The 15176-nt window shown below is 30.6% G+C and overlaps 2 protein-coding genes across 3 annotated transcripts; one reads left to right on the top strand and one right to left on the bottom strand.

Annotated features, from left to right (window-relative positions):
* Positions 1-2156: 2156 nt before the first annotated feature.
* On the bottom strand, positions 2157-9065 carry LOC126662369 (nucleobase-ascorbate transporter 4). 2 transcript variants are annotated; one of them, XM_050356335.2, is made up of 15 exons: positions 8977-9065; positions 8638-8783; positions 7670-7767; positions 7386-7571; positions 7088-7188; positions 6909-6984; positions 6224-6283; positions 5834-6018; positions 4812-4908; positions 4578-4664; positions 4421-4479; positions 3820-3911; positions 3576-3653; positions 2876-3036; positions 2157-2633 (listed from the first exon to the last, which is right to left on the bottom strand). In XM_050356335.2, the coding sequence occupies exons 2-15, from the start codon at positions 8738-8740 to the stop codon at positions 2415-2417; spliced, it is 1602 nt and encodes a 533-aa protein (XP_050212292.1). In that variant the 5' UTR covers positions 8741-8783; positions 8977-9065; the 3' UTR covers positions 2157-2414. The 2 variants fall into 2 exon arrangements, with proteins under 2 accessions (XP_050212292.1, XP_050212291.1); XM_050356334.1 differs by lacking the exon at positions 8977-9065 and having other exon boundaries at positions 8638-8872.
* A 5292-nt stretch (positions 9066-14357) lies between these two features.
* Positions 14358-14885, top strand: LOC126661188 (uncharacterized). Its single transcript, XM_050355004.2, has one exon. The coding sequence runs from the start codon at positions 14363-14365 to the stop codon at positions 14759-14761; it is 399 nt and encodes a 132-aa protein (XP_050210961.1). The 5' UTR covers positions 14358-14362; the 3' UTR covers positions 14762-14885.
* Positions 14886-15176: the final 291 nt, after the last annotated feature.

Below are 15176 nucleotides of genomic sequence, written 5' to 3'. Positions count from 1 at the left end.
ATTATTTTCCTATTCTTTTAGGGCCATGATGCAACTTTGATTAATTTCAACCCTTGTATGATATCTCTTCTCACTTGAGTGCTTTTGAGCTTCATGATTTCATCACATATTTTCACCACTCAAGAAGGGTACTTTTGTTACAAATATGGGTCACTAAAATTCCAAAATGATCTAAAAATTTGGAATATTACTACAATTTTACTGAATTTAGGTTCGAATTACTCTACTCTCCTTTATTTTTTAAATTTCTATTTTTATTGACTTTTAAGTTTAATATAAGTAAAACTCCTCATAAAGGGGTTTTTTTAGGGCATATAAACAATAATTTTCAAAACTCATGGAAAAATCAGTAATTCATACATAAACTCATGAGAATAATAGAAATTAACCCTAAAAGTTTACATTCTAAGAAAAAACTCTTTCATTTAGCTTGCTGAGTGTGAAAGTTTAAGTTTTTAATTTATATAGTCAAAATCATACTGAAGGTCAAAATTGATCCAGCTCGGATGTTGGCTATATTAGGATGAGCATCGGTCGCTACGGTTATCAAACCAACGGTTCATCCCAAATTGACCAATTATCATATTATTAGATCTTGATTCTAAGTGGTTCAAATGTTGTTGTATTTTAATTAAAACAAGACAACAAAATATAAAAATTGCAAGAACTTAAATATTTATTCACCAAATAAAAAATATCAATTCAAAGAAAGAAGTTTTAGTCAAGATTATATCCCATATTCCTTGATGGGGTGAACTGGAGGAAGTACAAAATAATTGAAGTTTCAACTGCTACACAATCAAAACTCACATGTCAACACTCAGAACTTTCTTCCTTAGGTACTGGAATTTATATTTTGGACACTAACTTGAAAATTCTGACATTCAAAACTTAAAGACAAAGAATAATGGGTGAATTGGAAAGACAGCTATAAAGTTTCAGAAATTCCTGTTCGGTATTATGGATATTTTATGAACTTCTTTTTATTTCCAATTTCCAATCTAACCTTTGCTTTCTTGTTGAGGTAACATTTAAAATGACCTTGATGTGGGAGAAAATATGAGAAAATTACACTTCTTACCCTTTATTATTATTATATTTATTATTACTTTTGCAAAAAAAATATTTTTTATTAATTTTTACAAAATGTGCTTTTGTTTTTTATTTTTTTTTTGTGAAAATACACTTTTTAGAAATTCTACTAAAAATCTACCAAAATGCTATACACTTTTTTAAATACTAGTTTCGCATTACGTGCTATGCACGTGGCTCGTAACGTAACACGTCAATGAATATATTAGTAAATTTATTATAATTATATCAATATTTTATTTATAATTAATATTAAATTAGTTAAGAATTTTTGTAAAAGTAAATATAATATATTCGGTTATTAAATTTGTTCCATACTGAATTTATTCTTCTTTTGATTTTATAATAACCATAATTAAATAATTAATTTAATTTTATTAATAATATCTTTAAAAATAATAATAAGATAGAAATTTAAATATTAATATATTGACCAAATACAGTATTTTAATTTTGTAGTTCAATCAAACTAAAAATAGGTATTCCTACTAATTTGGAGACAATTTAGTTATTTTTTTACATATTAAAACTAAATTGGAGATAAGTTAGCTACCTATTCTAATTAGGACTTTAATTACAATAGTGATTAATTAAATAACTAATTAGGTAATGACTATAAAACCTTTATTTAATACTAAACTGAAAAGGATTATTCGGTAAATTTGCCTGTCCCCCCCTCCATCCGTGCTTTTATATATAGTATAGATAGATAGATAGATAGATATAGATTTGTACAAATAAGCTCTACATATTCATGGATGTGGATTCGGGTTATTTGATCGGACTTAATTCTTTTAAATGTAAACCCAAAGCCGGACTAAGTTCGGGCTTGATAAAAAAATAGATACCCAAGTATACCTGATCGGGTCAGACTTGGACGGGCCCGATGGATACCTGATCATTAGACAGAGCCAGCAGATAGCCAATAAGGCCTCAGAAATCAACCAGAAAAAAATGTTTAAACTCGGATATTAGAGTAACAAAAAAAGGGCTAGATAAGAGAATTTATCTGGAGATTGAATATAATATTTCTGATACTACACTAAAGTTGTGAGAATATAACATATTTGAAATTAATTGCCGTTGAATTAATGGTTCAAGTAAAACTATCATCTACACAAGAAACACGGGTATACATTAGGGTCATTTTGTGCCAAAACGACCCAATTAAATAATTAATTTTCAAGGCATCTCTATTAGCCTAACTGTACTCTATACATTTTGTGCTATGTATAGATAAACATATTTTCCAAATATAATGCAATAAATTGGTGATATTTCTCTATTTCTGTGCCTATTGATGACAATCATTTTCTTCCAAATCAAAATGAAGGGAAGAACCTGTTAAGGTTGTAAGGAAGTGCATAAAATTCTTCACTCCTTATATCTTGATCAAATGTTCTAAATTTCCTCCACCAATGTCGGCCACTGTCACGCCGAGTCGCACTGTGTGTCAAGCTGTGGGTGCAATCCAAGAAATATGCAACGATTATTCCCACCGTTGCCGCGGAAGTGAAAATGACTTGCATTATGTCATTGAACTGCAAGAGAAGAGAAAATCAGAATTTCATGCAATGATTTTGCACGAAAACTTGCCTGAATCCTACGTTTCATTTTCGATTTTAAAAATATTTTAAAGACTCTGAAACTTAGGCTACAATATATTCTTACCAAAAAAACAAACATTTTTGTTGTTTTTTATTTCAGTGTTTTTTATTTCAGCGTTTGCATTTCCTTGCAACACGGACCTACATTGAACATTCTGCTCTGTGAACATACGTACCCAGATGGCGCGAGTGTGAACAGGGCCATGCCCAGATATTAGAATATAATCATTGAAGTATTGTGGAACGGAAAAGCCCATGAAGAGAGAAAAGCCGAGGATAAACTTTGACCTGAAGCTATTCAGGTTACAGAACTGGAGAAATCCTAGTCCTGCGGAAGCTGCCCAATCCACAAGTAAATCAAAGTTAGTGCCAATATTCCAACTAATTTTTACAGGGTTAAAATTTTATGCGGTCAATAAACTTTATAAACCTTTTACATAGAAGGTATTGTTGTTTCATTTGTAATATTTTGGTAACTGAACTTTTATTTTTACATCAATGGGAGGTCACTCTAAAAATTCAAACCAAAAATTATTCATATGATAACCATACAAATTTCCGTTGACCCACGTAAGCAATTTTTTATCTGAATTGCTATAGTAACATCTGTCGATGTAAAAATAGAAGTTTAGTTACTAAAATATAAATTATGAAACGATGGTAACTATTTTGTTGAAAATCTATAATTCAGTAACCGTTTACAAATTAACCCAACTCTTCATCTCCCTTTGCACAAGTAGTAGCCACTTGATAATTAGGTAGACAGATTAGAAAAATTATTAATAGGAAAATCACTATTAATCCTGAAATTAGATTAAAATTATTATTTGTTGAAAATCTATCATTTTTAATTAAGATGTAGGATAGAATGCGTACCCACATAGGCAAAGAGGACACAGTATAGAGCTGCCACAATTGGCAAGGGTATTGAAGCCAGAATAGCCCCAAATTTTCCTGTTAGAGATGGATCATGATGAACAAGATTATGAAAATATTTTAACTTAATTAAATATTCTTTTAGCAAAAACAAGAAATAAAGTCCAAAAGCTGAACAGAGTGGTACAAGTCAATTATCAACAATAAAGTAAAAGTTAAAAAAATCACAAAATGGATACTGCACCTAAGACAGAAAAGAGAAGCATAAAGCCTGCTGCTATTTCAACCACTCTCCGACTTCCAACTCTTGTTAATCCCAATAGGCCTGCATTTTCTCTACAAGTACAATAGAGAATTTTAGATTGCAGACTTATCAGAAGCCCAATTCTTATTTGGGAATTTCCACATGGCTTCTTGACAAAATTTGAGATTGAATAATTTAGGAGTTTTGTCATGGGAAAATAAAGTTAAAGACTAAAAACAGACTTATGTAATGTTGTCTCTATGGCAGACGGTCCATTCGGTTCAAACCAAACTAAAATTTTAGTTTTTTCAAAATCAAACTGAATTGAATTTATAAGGATTTAAAATATTTCAAACCGTGCGGAACCAAACTAGTTGATTCGATTGATTTTTCAGCTAAGTTTTTCTGTTTGATTTAATACCAGAAGTAAACTGAATTGTTAAGCAAACCGAACTGAACTATTAATTTTTTCTATAATTTCAAAGGAGACCAAATTTGTAGGTTTGGTTTGATAATTCGGCGTGGTTCGGTTTTTGCACGCCCACAACTATGAGTTTAAGGCAAAGCATATAACTAATTTCAAGAGCTTTGAAGTCATTACACTGATGCTGTGAAGCCACTCCCCGTACCAAATGCTCCAGCCATCAAAGTTCCTATCCCCTGAACATTCATAAAATTGGAGTGGCAACATAGGAATCAGGGCCAACAAATGTGATATGCAGCAGCACTAAAGAAAATATACCGGGACATTTTCTTACCAGCCAGCCAATACCCCGGCTGAGAACAGAAGGTGGTACAGGAGTGGCACTCCCAAACCTTGATGCTGCAATAATTGTACCAATAGACTGCAACCAACATTATTTGCACACAGATATTCATAGATAGAAAATTTGAATAGAGTTTTGAAGAGATAACGATCTTTACATTTTTTACAATTTATCCAGCTTCTGCTTTATTTTCATCGGTAAAGAATTGCATATTTGTACACTTACCTCAATTACAGCAACAAAACAAGCAGCCATCATTGCAAAAATATCACCAGCATCAAATGTGGGACGTCCCCATTGAAATGGATATGGAACCCTTATCCTGCAAAAGATGCAGTAAAACATACTTAAACTTGTACTAATTTTGTTGTTTCTCCTTTGGAGTTTTGGCATAAGCCTAAAGATGCCACCAACCATCTATAATATGAACGAAAAAGTTACAAACCGATGTAGTAGAATATAAAGATAAGTGTAGTTGAACAATTCATTTCCACTGAAAGACCTTACTAATCATTCTAAGCTACAGAGAGTTGTGAACTTTAAGATTGTTTTAGGCCTTTCTAAATTAAACTTCTCATACTCAAATTGCAAAGAACAAGAGAAGCTTAGTTTGTCCATTCTATGGCAAGTAAAATGTGAAAATGATAATGAGATAACATCATACTTGCAAAGATCATCTATTATGAACTTGTGATTGTTAAGCTATGATGCGAACATGTTTAACAAGATCATTTTACTTCATCATATCCTGGAAAAACAAAACTTAGATAAAGTGATGTAAAGAAAAACTCACATTGCTAAAATAGCAATATTGCAAAGAGTTTATAATGGTGAGGGTCCAACCACCGTATTGACTAGTTCTAGTTATTATGGTAATGGTCGGACCCAATCTCATCTCATATGGATGTGAATCTTTCACAGTAAACCATTTATAATCAATTATCTCACCTATTAATCAATAATAATTCTAATAAGTGACGAAGTATGTCTGACATTTCAAGCTTATATTATTCAATGATTTTCGCTAACGATTATGCTAGTTGGACATGTTTGTTGCACTCGTTGGACAACAGATGCAGATTGAATAACATCAAAGTTGATGTTAGCCACTGGATAACAGAAAGGGAATGCAAATTGCAGAATGCATAGTTGAGGTAGCTACAACATGGATTTCAACATGCTACTGAGACTATTAGCAGAGAGAAGCAATCAAATACTTTAAAAAATTAGTTGTCAAGTAAGCTTACCAAGGAGCAGCACTAAGGAGTCCAGAACGATCAGTACGGCAACTGAATTGCGTATTGGGAGATCTATTGTTGTATGCACCAGCCACTGTCAAAATTTCAGCAAAAACCCATACGATTGCAACCGAGAAAAGAACTGCATATCTTTCCCATATGTGACCTTTTGTTTTTATTATATGAGGAAGAAACTGCAAGAGAGTCAATTTTAAACAAAATGGAGACTCAAGAGGTGACATTATTTCCAAAAATTGAACATGTAGAATAAACAGAAGCATCAATTCTCTTATATAATTATTACACTTGTACTCTTTCCCTTCTCAAACTTGACGTAGGCGAGGGATGATTAACGACCATGAAATCTTTTTATTAAGAATGATTAGAAATGGCTCTCACCTGAGATAAGAAGACCACGATAACCAATGCTGGAAGTCCAATTTCAATGCACTTAGCCAACTAGAAGCATTGACAGAAAGGTACCAAATTAAGGTCCTAATAGAAGAAAATTCAGCACTGAAACATAGAGTTCCAAGCTATTCCATATGTAACATTAGTAAGTTAATAGTTCAATTCAATCATCACCTATCTGTTTCTATAAGATTCTTTATTCTAGGCAAAGGGAATCGACATATGAAACAAAATCATTCCGGACACAAACTTCCATAGGCAGTTCTTGGAACAAATAAAAAATGTAATTAAGAGTATAAAGGACCATGGAACTAATCATATGAGTTTAGTTAATATCCTCAAACATCAATAGATATGAGAACTAAGATTATTATATAGACAGACAGAAGTCATTTCATTTTACTAATTGTACACTCCTTATAAAGAATCTGATTTAAGTTTTTCTTCCTAGCCAAACAGAATGTAATTGAATTGTTTACAAGTAACTGAAGGCAGGTCATCCACTCTAGTTACTTTGCTTCAGTAACAGGCCAACGACAGCAATATTTTAGTTCTCTTAAAATTAAAATGGTTTTGCAGAACTATATACACGTTGTGATATATTGTCATTTTTTAATCTTGTAATTCGGGTTTATACAGGTAATCTCTGCAAAGTGAAATTTTAGCACCTTACTTGTGGAAATCCATGTGCATAAAGCCCAAGACCAGTCAGAAGTATAAGAGGAACAACAGCGAGAGGGCTAAGAAATCTGTATAGATTAAAACATACAAAACAAAAAACAACTCTTTAAAATAAATACATACTAAATAAAAAACATTCCAAATTCACTATGATACTTGCACTGCATTTACCTAGCGAAAATTCTGCAGAAGCCAAAAAAACCAATAACCATTTGAAAGAACGAAGCAATAAGAAGTGCTCCTTGTATAGCTCTCATGGATTGCTCAAACCTCTAAGAAAGAACCAATTAAGAAGGTCACAGACACATTTACACAATTACTAAATTAACCATTTCTAAACTACATATAACCTGTCTATTTTGCTTCTTAATATAATTAATTATCAATTTTGTTCATATTAGTTTTTCTTTGGGCACCAACTTAAACACAAAATATTATAGCATTGCATTTTCCAAGTGACTTAACCAACCTGATGAGGACTTAGGAATACAGTGAAAGTATTAGTGTTTCGTCTTAAAGTAATGGAAATGGCAGGGATAATAAATGCATAAGATCCTCCAATAACCACAGGTAACCGAGTACCAAACAGAGTCTGTAGGAGTGTGGTGATTCCCGCAACGAAGAGTAAAGTATTGATAAGTTCAGCTTTCTCTACCTAATATTTGCAACAACATAAAAAACAGCAACAATTCAAAACAAATACAAAACAAGACTGTATAGTTATATCAAAGGATTTCACAGGTAGATAATTACATTTCCACCGCCCATCAACGGGACAAGTATTGACGGAATGATGACAGTAGTCCCAAGCATCACTATGAAGTGCTGAAATCCTAAAATGATAGCCTCGGCTGCAATATGAGTCAAACTTAATTTTTTTGTACATGAATTTAATATAAGTTTCACAATTAATCACCAAGTTGATAAAATGCAATAATTATATGTATATGTATAAATATATGTATATATGGCAAATTGTGCCAGTTCATGCTAAAATCAAGCCAATTTCAGTCTGCTAATAAACAGATTAACTATTCTAAACTTTGAACCGTTACTTTATCATTTAATTAAAAACTTATTTACTTGCAATATAATCATAACTAGCCATTGATTGTTGACTAAACTTGAAAATGAGACTGTTACTTTCAGTAAATAACCGACTTAAACTTTACCAACTAACAAGTAAAGCTTAGGTTATGTTTGTTTGACCAGAAAATGCTGGAAAACATGACCTAAACCGTATTTTTTATTAGAAAAATCTTTCATCCAAAAAAATCAATTAGACGTTATTTCTTTCTTCTTTTTCCCTAACTGAAAAAACAATTCTCATGCGATGTTTTCGTAAATTTTCTCGGAAAACAAACAGAAAATAGAAACAACATTTAGCAAATAGAATCGATTTCTGACAAAAAATTTGGTTTCAAAATAGAATCAACACTCTATCTAGAAAACTAATGTGATCACAATCAATAATTTCTATTCTATAAAATATAAAACGAAAAATAAGCGCGGGAAACGTGTTAACACAGTGATCGGAGAAATCAGATATTAATTTAAAGAAAATCAAAGTTATCAGTTAATTTTCTTATTTCTACCTGAATTATCAAAGCAAAAGCAAATCATAAACAAACAAAAAAAAACATAAATAAACAAATAAATAGCTCTGTCTCTCTATATATAAAAACAGAGAGTATAAATATACGAAGTGTAAGAACACGTACGCCAAGAAGGACAGCTGGAAACGCAAAAATCCACGCCAGGAAGCTGATCTTTCACCGGAAACGGAACTAACTCATCCGCCTTAACGCCGCCTCCGACCGCCATACTTTTACAATATCAACTCCTCTATATTTTTGCTCCGATCAAGCTTCAACAACACCAAATCACAACAAACAAACAAAATAAGCTGAGATAAAACGTAGAGACTGCGAGTAAATAAGCGTGTTAGGCGCGACTGTTATATATAGTTTCTTTTGACATTTTTTCTGCAATAAATTATATATTGTTTGGATTTATAGGAAAGAAAAAGGGTAAGAAGAAGATGAAAAGGAGCTACCAACCATAACCAAACATCAGCTGATTGATTGCGACTCTGTGAGTGACTCGTTTTCTTTTCTCTGCGCCATTTTTGCTCTGCAACAGTGACTTCACTGCATGGATGATTTTCTGTTTTGTTATTTGTACTGTGTGTTTTTTGTTTTCCCGATTTTGACCTTGTGGTTATTTCTTTTGTTTTTATGCTATAAAAAAACAACAACTGGGTTGGTTCAAATGATAAGCGGTTTGATATCGTTTAAACAATATTTCGAGTTCAAATCTTGTGAATGCAGAAATTTCCGCTGGCAGACTCATCCAGTATGTTAGATATGTGACGCGGGTCAGATCCAGATTAATTAGGACGAAGTCTTAAAAACTGAATGAACAAAAAAAATAAGTTGGGTCAATTTTAATTAGGAAAATTATTGTAAAATATAATGTCTTATAATATGAATAATTAAAAAATTATTTTTTATATTTTGGCGCTTTGAGCATAATATTTATAAACTAATAAAAAATATTCACCTTTTTATTTTGGCATTTTTAATTTTTCACCGAATGACGCTGCCTGAACATCTATTATGAACGAAATAATGCCGGATTTTAGAGTTTGGCCATAAAATAAAAGGTGAAGCACAACTTTGAAATGTGATATTCAAAGGGCTAAAAAATGAAAGATGATTTTTTTTTTTGTAAATAACGTTAATAAAGTTTACACCAACTTTAGCCATTTAAATATAAACTATATGTTTTTATAATTTAGGATCATTTTTGATAAAATAAACGTTGATGCGAACGTAGAGACGGCATGATAATATGTATTTGTCATTCTTTAAAAAAAATTGGAATTTAAAACTGTATAAAGAATAGTTGTTTGAATTTCAATTGTTAAAATCAGAATTTATCTTAAAATACATTAAATTCTTTTTGTAATTATTAGAAAGCATACTTATCTTAGGGATACTCTATATAAGTAGTGCTGTCAGAGTTAAAAAAAGGTGGTTAGGATAAAAAAATTCAACTAACCTTGTTTTATTATTACAAGAACTATAATATATAAGGGTAAATGATTAATTAAAATTGAATGACATATTCTTGCAGCATAATTATAAAAATACTATTATATTGAACTCTCAGTCTATTGTAATTAATAAATCACTGATATATAATACTATATTATTGATAATTTAATATTGCGAAATGATGAGGCAGTTAGACTAAACTAGAACTTCTCACATTGTGTTGTTGGCCAATAACCATCAAACCATAGGAAATGATTTATCCAAGTATTAAACTTGTGGAGCAAATAAATATATTACTATTAGTAAAAAAGATTAAAAATTGATCTAGAAGATCAATTAATTAATTAGTACACTACACATACATCTCATGCATACTAGTTAAAACTTATAGTTAAATTAAAGAGAATAAATAACTTTTTTTAGCTAGATCGCATATTCACCAAGTTCTTCTACAAAATAAAAAAAAAAGATAGAATTCACCAATATTAAAATGATTCACCATGAACTCATACTAGCAATGTAACTCTTTCTATGATTTATGGTATTCCATGCTAATAATTGACTAATAATATAAATAGAACTAACCTTTATTTATCACCAAAATAAATAGACGGAATGGACCGCCTATCCCTTCCATTGTTAGCGATGCTCTTTTTATCGTTTTAATGTATTTTTTTAATCATCTCACTTCATATGCTTATTTGCTTATCAAATATTTTCTTGTCTCTCATTTTTAATTTTTTTTAAACTCCGTCTTATGTTTATATGAAATTTTGTTAAAAGGCGAATGTAGAATAATCATAAAATCACTAAATTCATACCATATATTATTTTTATATGGATTTGGATTGAACTTTTGTAGACCTATAATAAAATTTATTAATTAACTATAAAAGTTAAAGTCCGCAAGAAAACAGATTTATTGCGGTTCGAACTTGGACCAGACTTGGGGCAAAATAAGGAGGAAATTGGACAGGGCACGATTAAACACTAAAATATTCTCACTAATACGGATGGTTTTGTCTCACTACAAAAATACAAAATTCTTCTTTTTTTTTACTCTTTTATTTAATGTTTTCACGATTCAGTTTATTGAAATATACATTCAATAGAAAAGAAAGCCGATGATGATTACTCGAGTTTTACTGTCAATTTTATTGAGTATATGTGCTGTACTGCGATGCTTCTCTAGTCGATTTCAAGTTCAACGCTGCTGTTAACTTCAATTTCAGTTTCGATCGTTGATCATTGGTATCAGTGAGTTAAATTCATCTCTGTGTTGATTCGTTGTTGTTAATGATTTCAATTTCTCAATTTTGATATGTTTGATTTCTTCTCAAAACCTATTATCAGGGTTTTCAATTTTTTTTGTCAAAAGGGTTTTCAATTTAATTCTTTAAGGTTAATCTCTTTTTTATTTCAATCTCAGTTAATCGATATGATGTTGACATTTTGATTATTCCAATTCAGTGCATCAATTGAGATAAATGTGTATTTTCTGAATAGAAAAGCTCCTGTTGTAAAAATAATAGGTTATAAGATAAATATTGGTTTTCTAATCTTAAATCATTAACACACAAATGTTTATAAGCATATAGCTTCTTTGAGTAATAATAGAAATTGTAGCTCTGTAATTAGTTATGTATTAACTTTTTTTTTTGTTAAGATTGATACTTTAGGGATAGTACGAAGGATTTCAAAGTCTAAAACCTTATGTTCTTAAATGTTGGTGTTATAGGAGCTGCCGCAATTATATAATGCAAGAATATTTATTTGCTGCTGCAACTGAGTTTGGATGTTGATTCCAGTATCTAGACCTGGAAGTAAGCGGAGTTCCTGCTTAAAAACTAGGATAAGCGGTTGTGCGGCGACTTTGTTTACTGCTGCAGCTGTCGTTAGTGAGCCACATACTGGATGTTGTTATTTGACGGTTGAGCCAAGTATTTTGGTGATGAAGGAAGTTTTTGATTTGTAATTTGTATGATCAGGTTTGTCGTTGGTTAACCAATGGTAACCAATAATTTTAGATTTTAAAAATGATGATTTAGGTTTTGTTTGACAATTGTTTTTCGGTGGTGAAGGCCGAGGGTTTTATAATAAAAATTTATAATTATTTTTTTGTTGGTTAACCAATGGTTTACTATTGATACATCAATAATTTTGTTTGTAATACACTGTTAGTAAACGTTAGGTTAACCGTTGGAAACTTGCAATAATTTTTATTATGATTATATGGTTAATAAATTTTTGGTAAACTTGAATTGTGTATTTTAAACATACTGTACTTTTAAAAAATTTAATAAATTCATTTTTAGTACATCTTTAGTTAACCATGAGTAAACCGTCGATAAATTTATAGTTAATTTCCATCTTTTAAGAAATTAATATAAATTTTGTGATAGTACGCCGTTAGTTAACCATGAGTAAACCGTCGATAGATTTATAGTTAATTTCCAATATATTATTTCCATCTTTTAAGAAAAATAGCAGTAAAGTCGCAATCGTAAAGGACAAACAAATATAGTAATTGATAGTAGACCAATAGTTAAGTATATATTAGTTAACTGATAGTAGACCGTTAGTAAATTGATAGTAGACCAATAGTTAACTACCTATTAGTTAACTGATAGTAGACCGTAAGTTAACTACTCGATTAGTAAACCAAAAGATAAACTGATTTTGTATATATATTTATAATACTGATAGTAAATTAATAGTAAATTTATCTTTTAATAAATTGATAGTAAAAATTGTATTTTTTTACCAAAATATTATTTCCATCTTTTAAGAATAATAGCCAGTAAAGTCACAATCGTAAAAGACAAACAAATATAGTAATTGATAATAGACCAATAGTTAACTACCTATTAGTTAACTAATAGTAGACCGTTAGTAAATTGATAGTAGACCAATAGTTAACTACCTATTAGTTAATACCAATAGTTAACTACCTATTAATTAACTGATACTAGACCGAAGTTCACTATTATTAAACTGATTATAAACTAATAATGTTTTTTTTATATATCAATAGTAAACCAATAGTTGACTGCTAATAAATTTTTAGTAGACTGATAGTTAAATATTAGTAAACCGATAGTAAAATTAACAAAAAACTTTTTTTATATATCGATAGTAAACCAAAAGTTCACCATCATTATACCGTTAGAAACTAATAATGACTTTTTTGTATATTGATAGTAAATCGATAGTTGATCGTTAGTAAATTTTTAGTAAACCGATAGTTAAATATTAGTAAACCGATTGTAAAATTAACAATGAATTTATATTATAGTAAACCGATAGTAACGCTTGCTGACACTTCTCATCTCACTTTCTGTATTAGTAAGCTCTTAATTCTTGATACAAGATTACATAATTTTTAATAATTATACAAAATGTACAACTTCATGAACATCTCTAACATTATAGAAGAATAGGCAAATGCTTAATAGTTGAGGCAGAAATTGTACAAAATTGAAACCATAAATCCCATCCACTTGAAATCTTCCACATATGCAGTTTTCTTCTTTTAGCTTCACTATAAATGTCTTATCATCTTCATGCATGATGTACAAAGGTGTAATTGTTGGTGTAATCTGTGTAAACAAATAATTATTAGTACAACTTACCTATAAAAATAGCTAGTATGCTATTGGTAAACCAACCAAGTTTTATAAGATTTTGCAGCTCCTTAAGGTCTATTTCCTTAGCATCAAATGGCAAATTTGTTATAAACAAATTAAATATTGATACTGGATGTTGATGGTTGATTGGTTGTACATGTTTCTCCTTTTCAATCTTAGCATAATTCATAATGAAGGTGTCAGATCTCAAATTCCAATTTACAAAAAAGAAACAATATATTAAAATTAATAAAATTGAAAGACTAACTACACATACACGATGAACATATTCAATAATTTGAAGATAAATGAACTTACATAAGATTGAAGATGTTAGCAAACGAACCCATTGTGACAAAAGCCAATTCTTTGTTTCTCTGATTTTATTATACATAGAAAGCTAATATAGACAAGGTTAATCCCCTGAAAAAACCCTCACCTTTCAACCCCCTTTCGTTTGCACCCTCACCTTTCAAAATCGCCAATTTTATCTAAATTACCACCTTTCAATTTCAATTGCACCCTTTAAGCATTAAATTTACCTCTTTTCATTGGAAAAATGTCAAATTAATACTTTATATTTCAAAAAATATTTTAAATAGTACTCAATGTTAAAATTTAAACAAAAAACCCATCTTCATTAAAAAATTAATTAAATTAAACTTTTTAACAAAAAAATTAAAAAAATTAAATTTAATTAATTTATAAACTATATTACAAACTCTTGACCACCTGTAATACAGGAGAAAAGTCAAAAAAAAATGGAAAAAGAGGTGCTAAAATGGAAATGGATAGCAACTGGGGCAAGCATATGGATTCAGTGCAGCAGTGGTGCATCCTACACCTTCGGCATCTACTCTCCCATTCTCAACTCCTCCCAAAACTACGACCAACAAACTCTCGACACCGTCTCTGTGTTCAAAGACATCCGCGCTAACGCTGGAATCATCTCCGGCCTCCTCTATTCCGCCGTCACCCTCGACCGCAACCGCCTATGGCTCGGCTTATTTGGGTCTTCATGGGTGGTTCACGCTGCCGGAGCAATCCAATGCTTTATCGGGTATTTCATGATGTGGGCCAGTGTTGTTGGGTTGATCCCACGGCCGCCGGTGCCTGTTATGTGTTTGGGTCACCATTGTGGGTATTATGAAGATAATTGAGCTATTAGTCCTTTGATTTTACTTTGTGTTAGTTAGTATGATTTACTCAATTTGTATTTGATTTTATTGTTGTCTAGTGTTTGATTAACGTTTATTAAGGCAAAGCTAAGAGATTTTTTTTTTATTTTTTTTGTTAAAAAACTTAATTTAATTAATTTTTTTAAGGAAGATGGTTTTATTGTTGAAAATTTAATGTTAAGGACTATTTAAAATATTTATTAAAATATAAAGTATTGATTTGAACTTTTTTCTAGTAAAAAGAGGTCACTTTAATACTTCGTGGGTACAATTGAAATTGAAAGGTGGTAATTTGGATTAAATTGGCGATTTTGAAAGGTGAGGGTGCAAACGAAAGGGGGTTGAAAGGTGAGGGTTTTTTCAGGGGATTAGCCTATAGACAATAAAAGCCAAAGAC

This window comes from Mercurialis annua, linkage group LG8, assembly GCF_937616625.2.
Source record: "Mercurialis annua linkage group LG8, ddMerAnnu1.2, whole genome shotgun sequence".
NCBI lineage: Eukaryota > Viridiplantae > Streptophyta > Magnoliopsida > Malpighiales > Euphorbiaceae > Mercurialis > Mercurialis annua.
Note: the sequence above shows the minus strand (reverse complement) of the source record. Positions and strands in the feature narration are given on the sequence as shown.

Bases quoted from the DNA above. Each gene is read 5' to 3' on its own strand.
- LOC126662369 (XM_050356335.2), bottom strand. From the start codon at position 8,740: ATGGCGGTCGGAGGCGGCGTTAAGGCGGATGAGTTAGTTCCGTTTCCG. The intron at 7,189-7,385 runs GTTGGTTAAGTC...GTTCTTTCTTAG, and splicing joins TATTCCTAAGTCCTCATCAG to AGGTTTGAGCAATCCATGAG. The intron at 3,654-3,819 runs GTGCAGTATCCA...CATCTCTAACAG, and splicing joins GCTTCTCTTTTCTGTCTTAG to GAAAATTTGGGGCTATTCTG.
- LOC126661188 (XM_050355004.2), top strand. From the start codon at position 14,363: ATGGAAAAAGAGGTGCTAAAATGGAAATGGATAGCAACTGGGGCAAGC.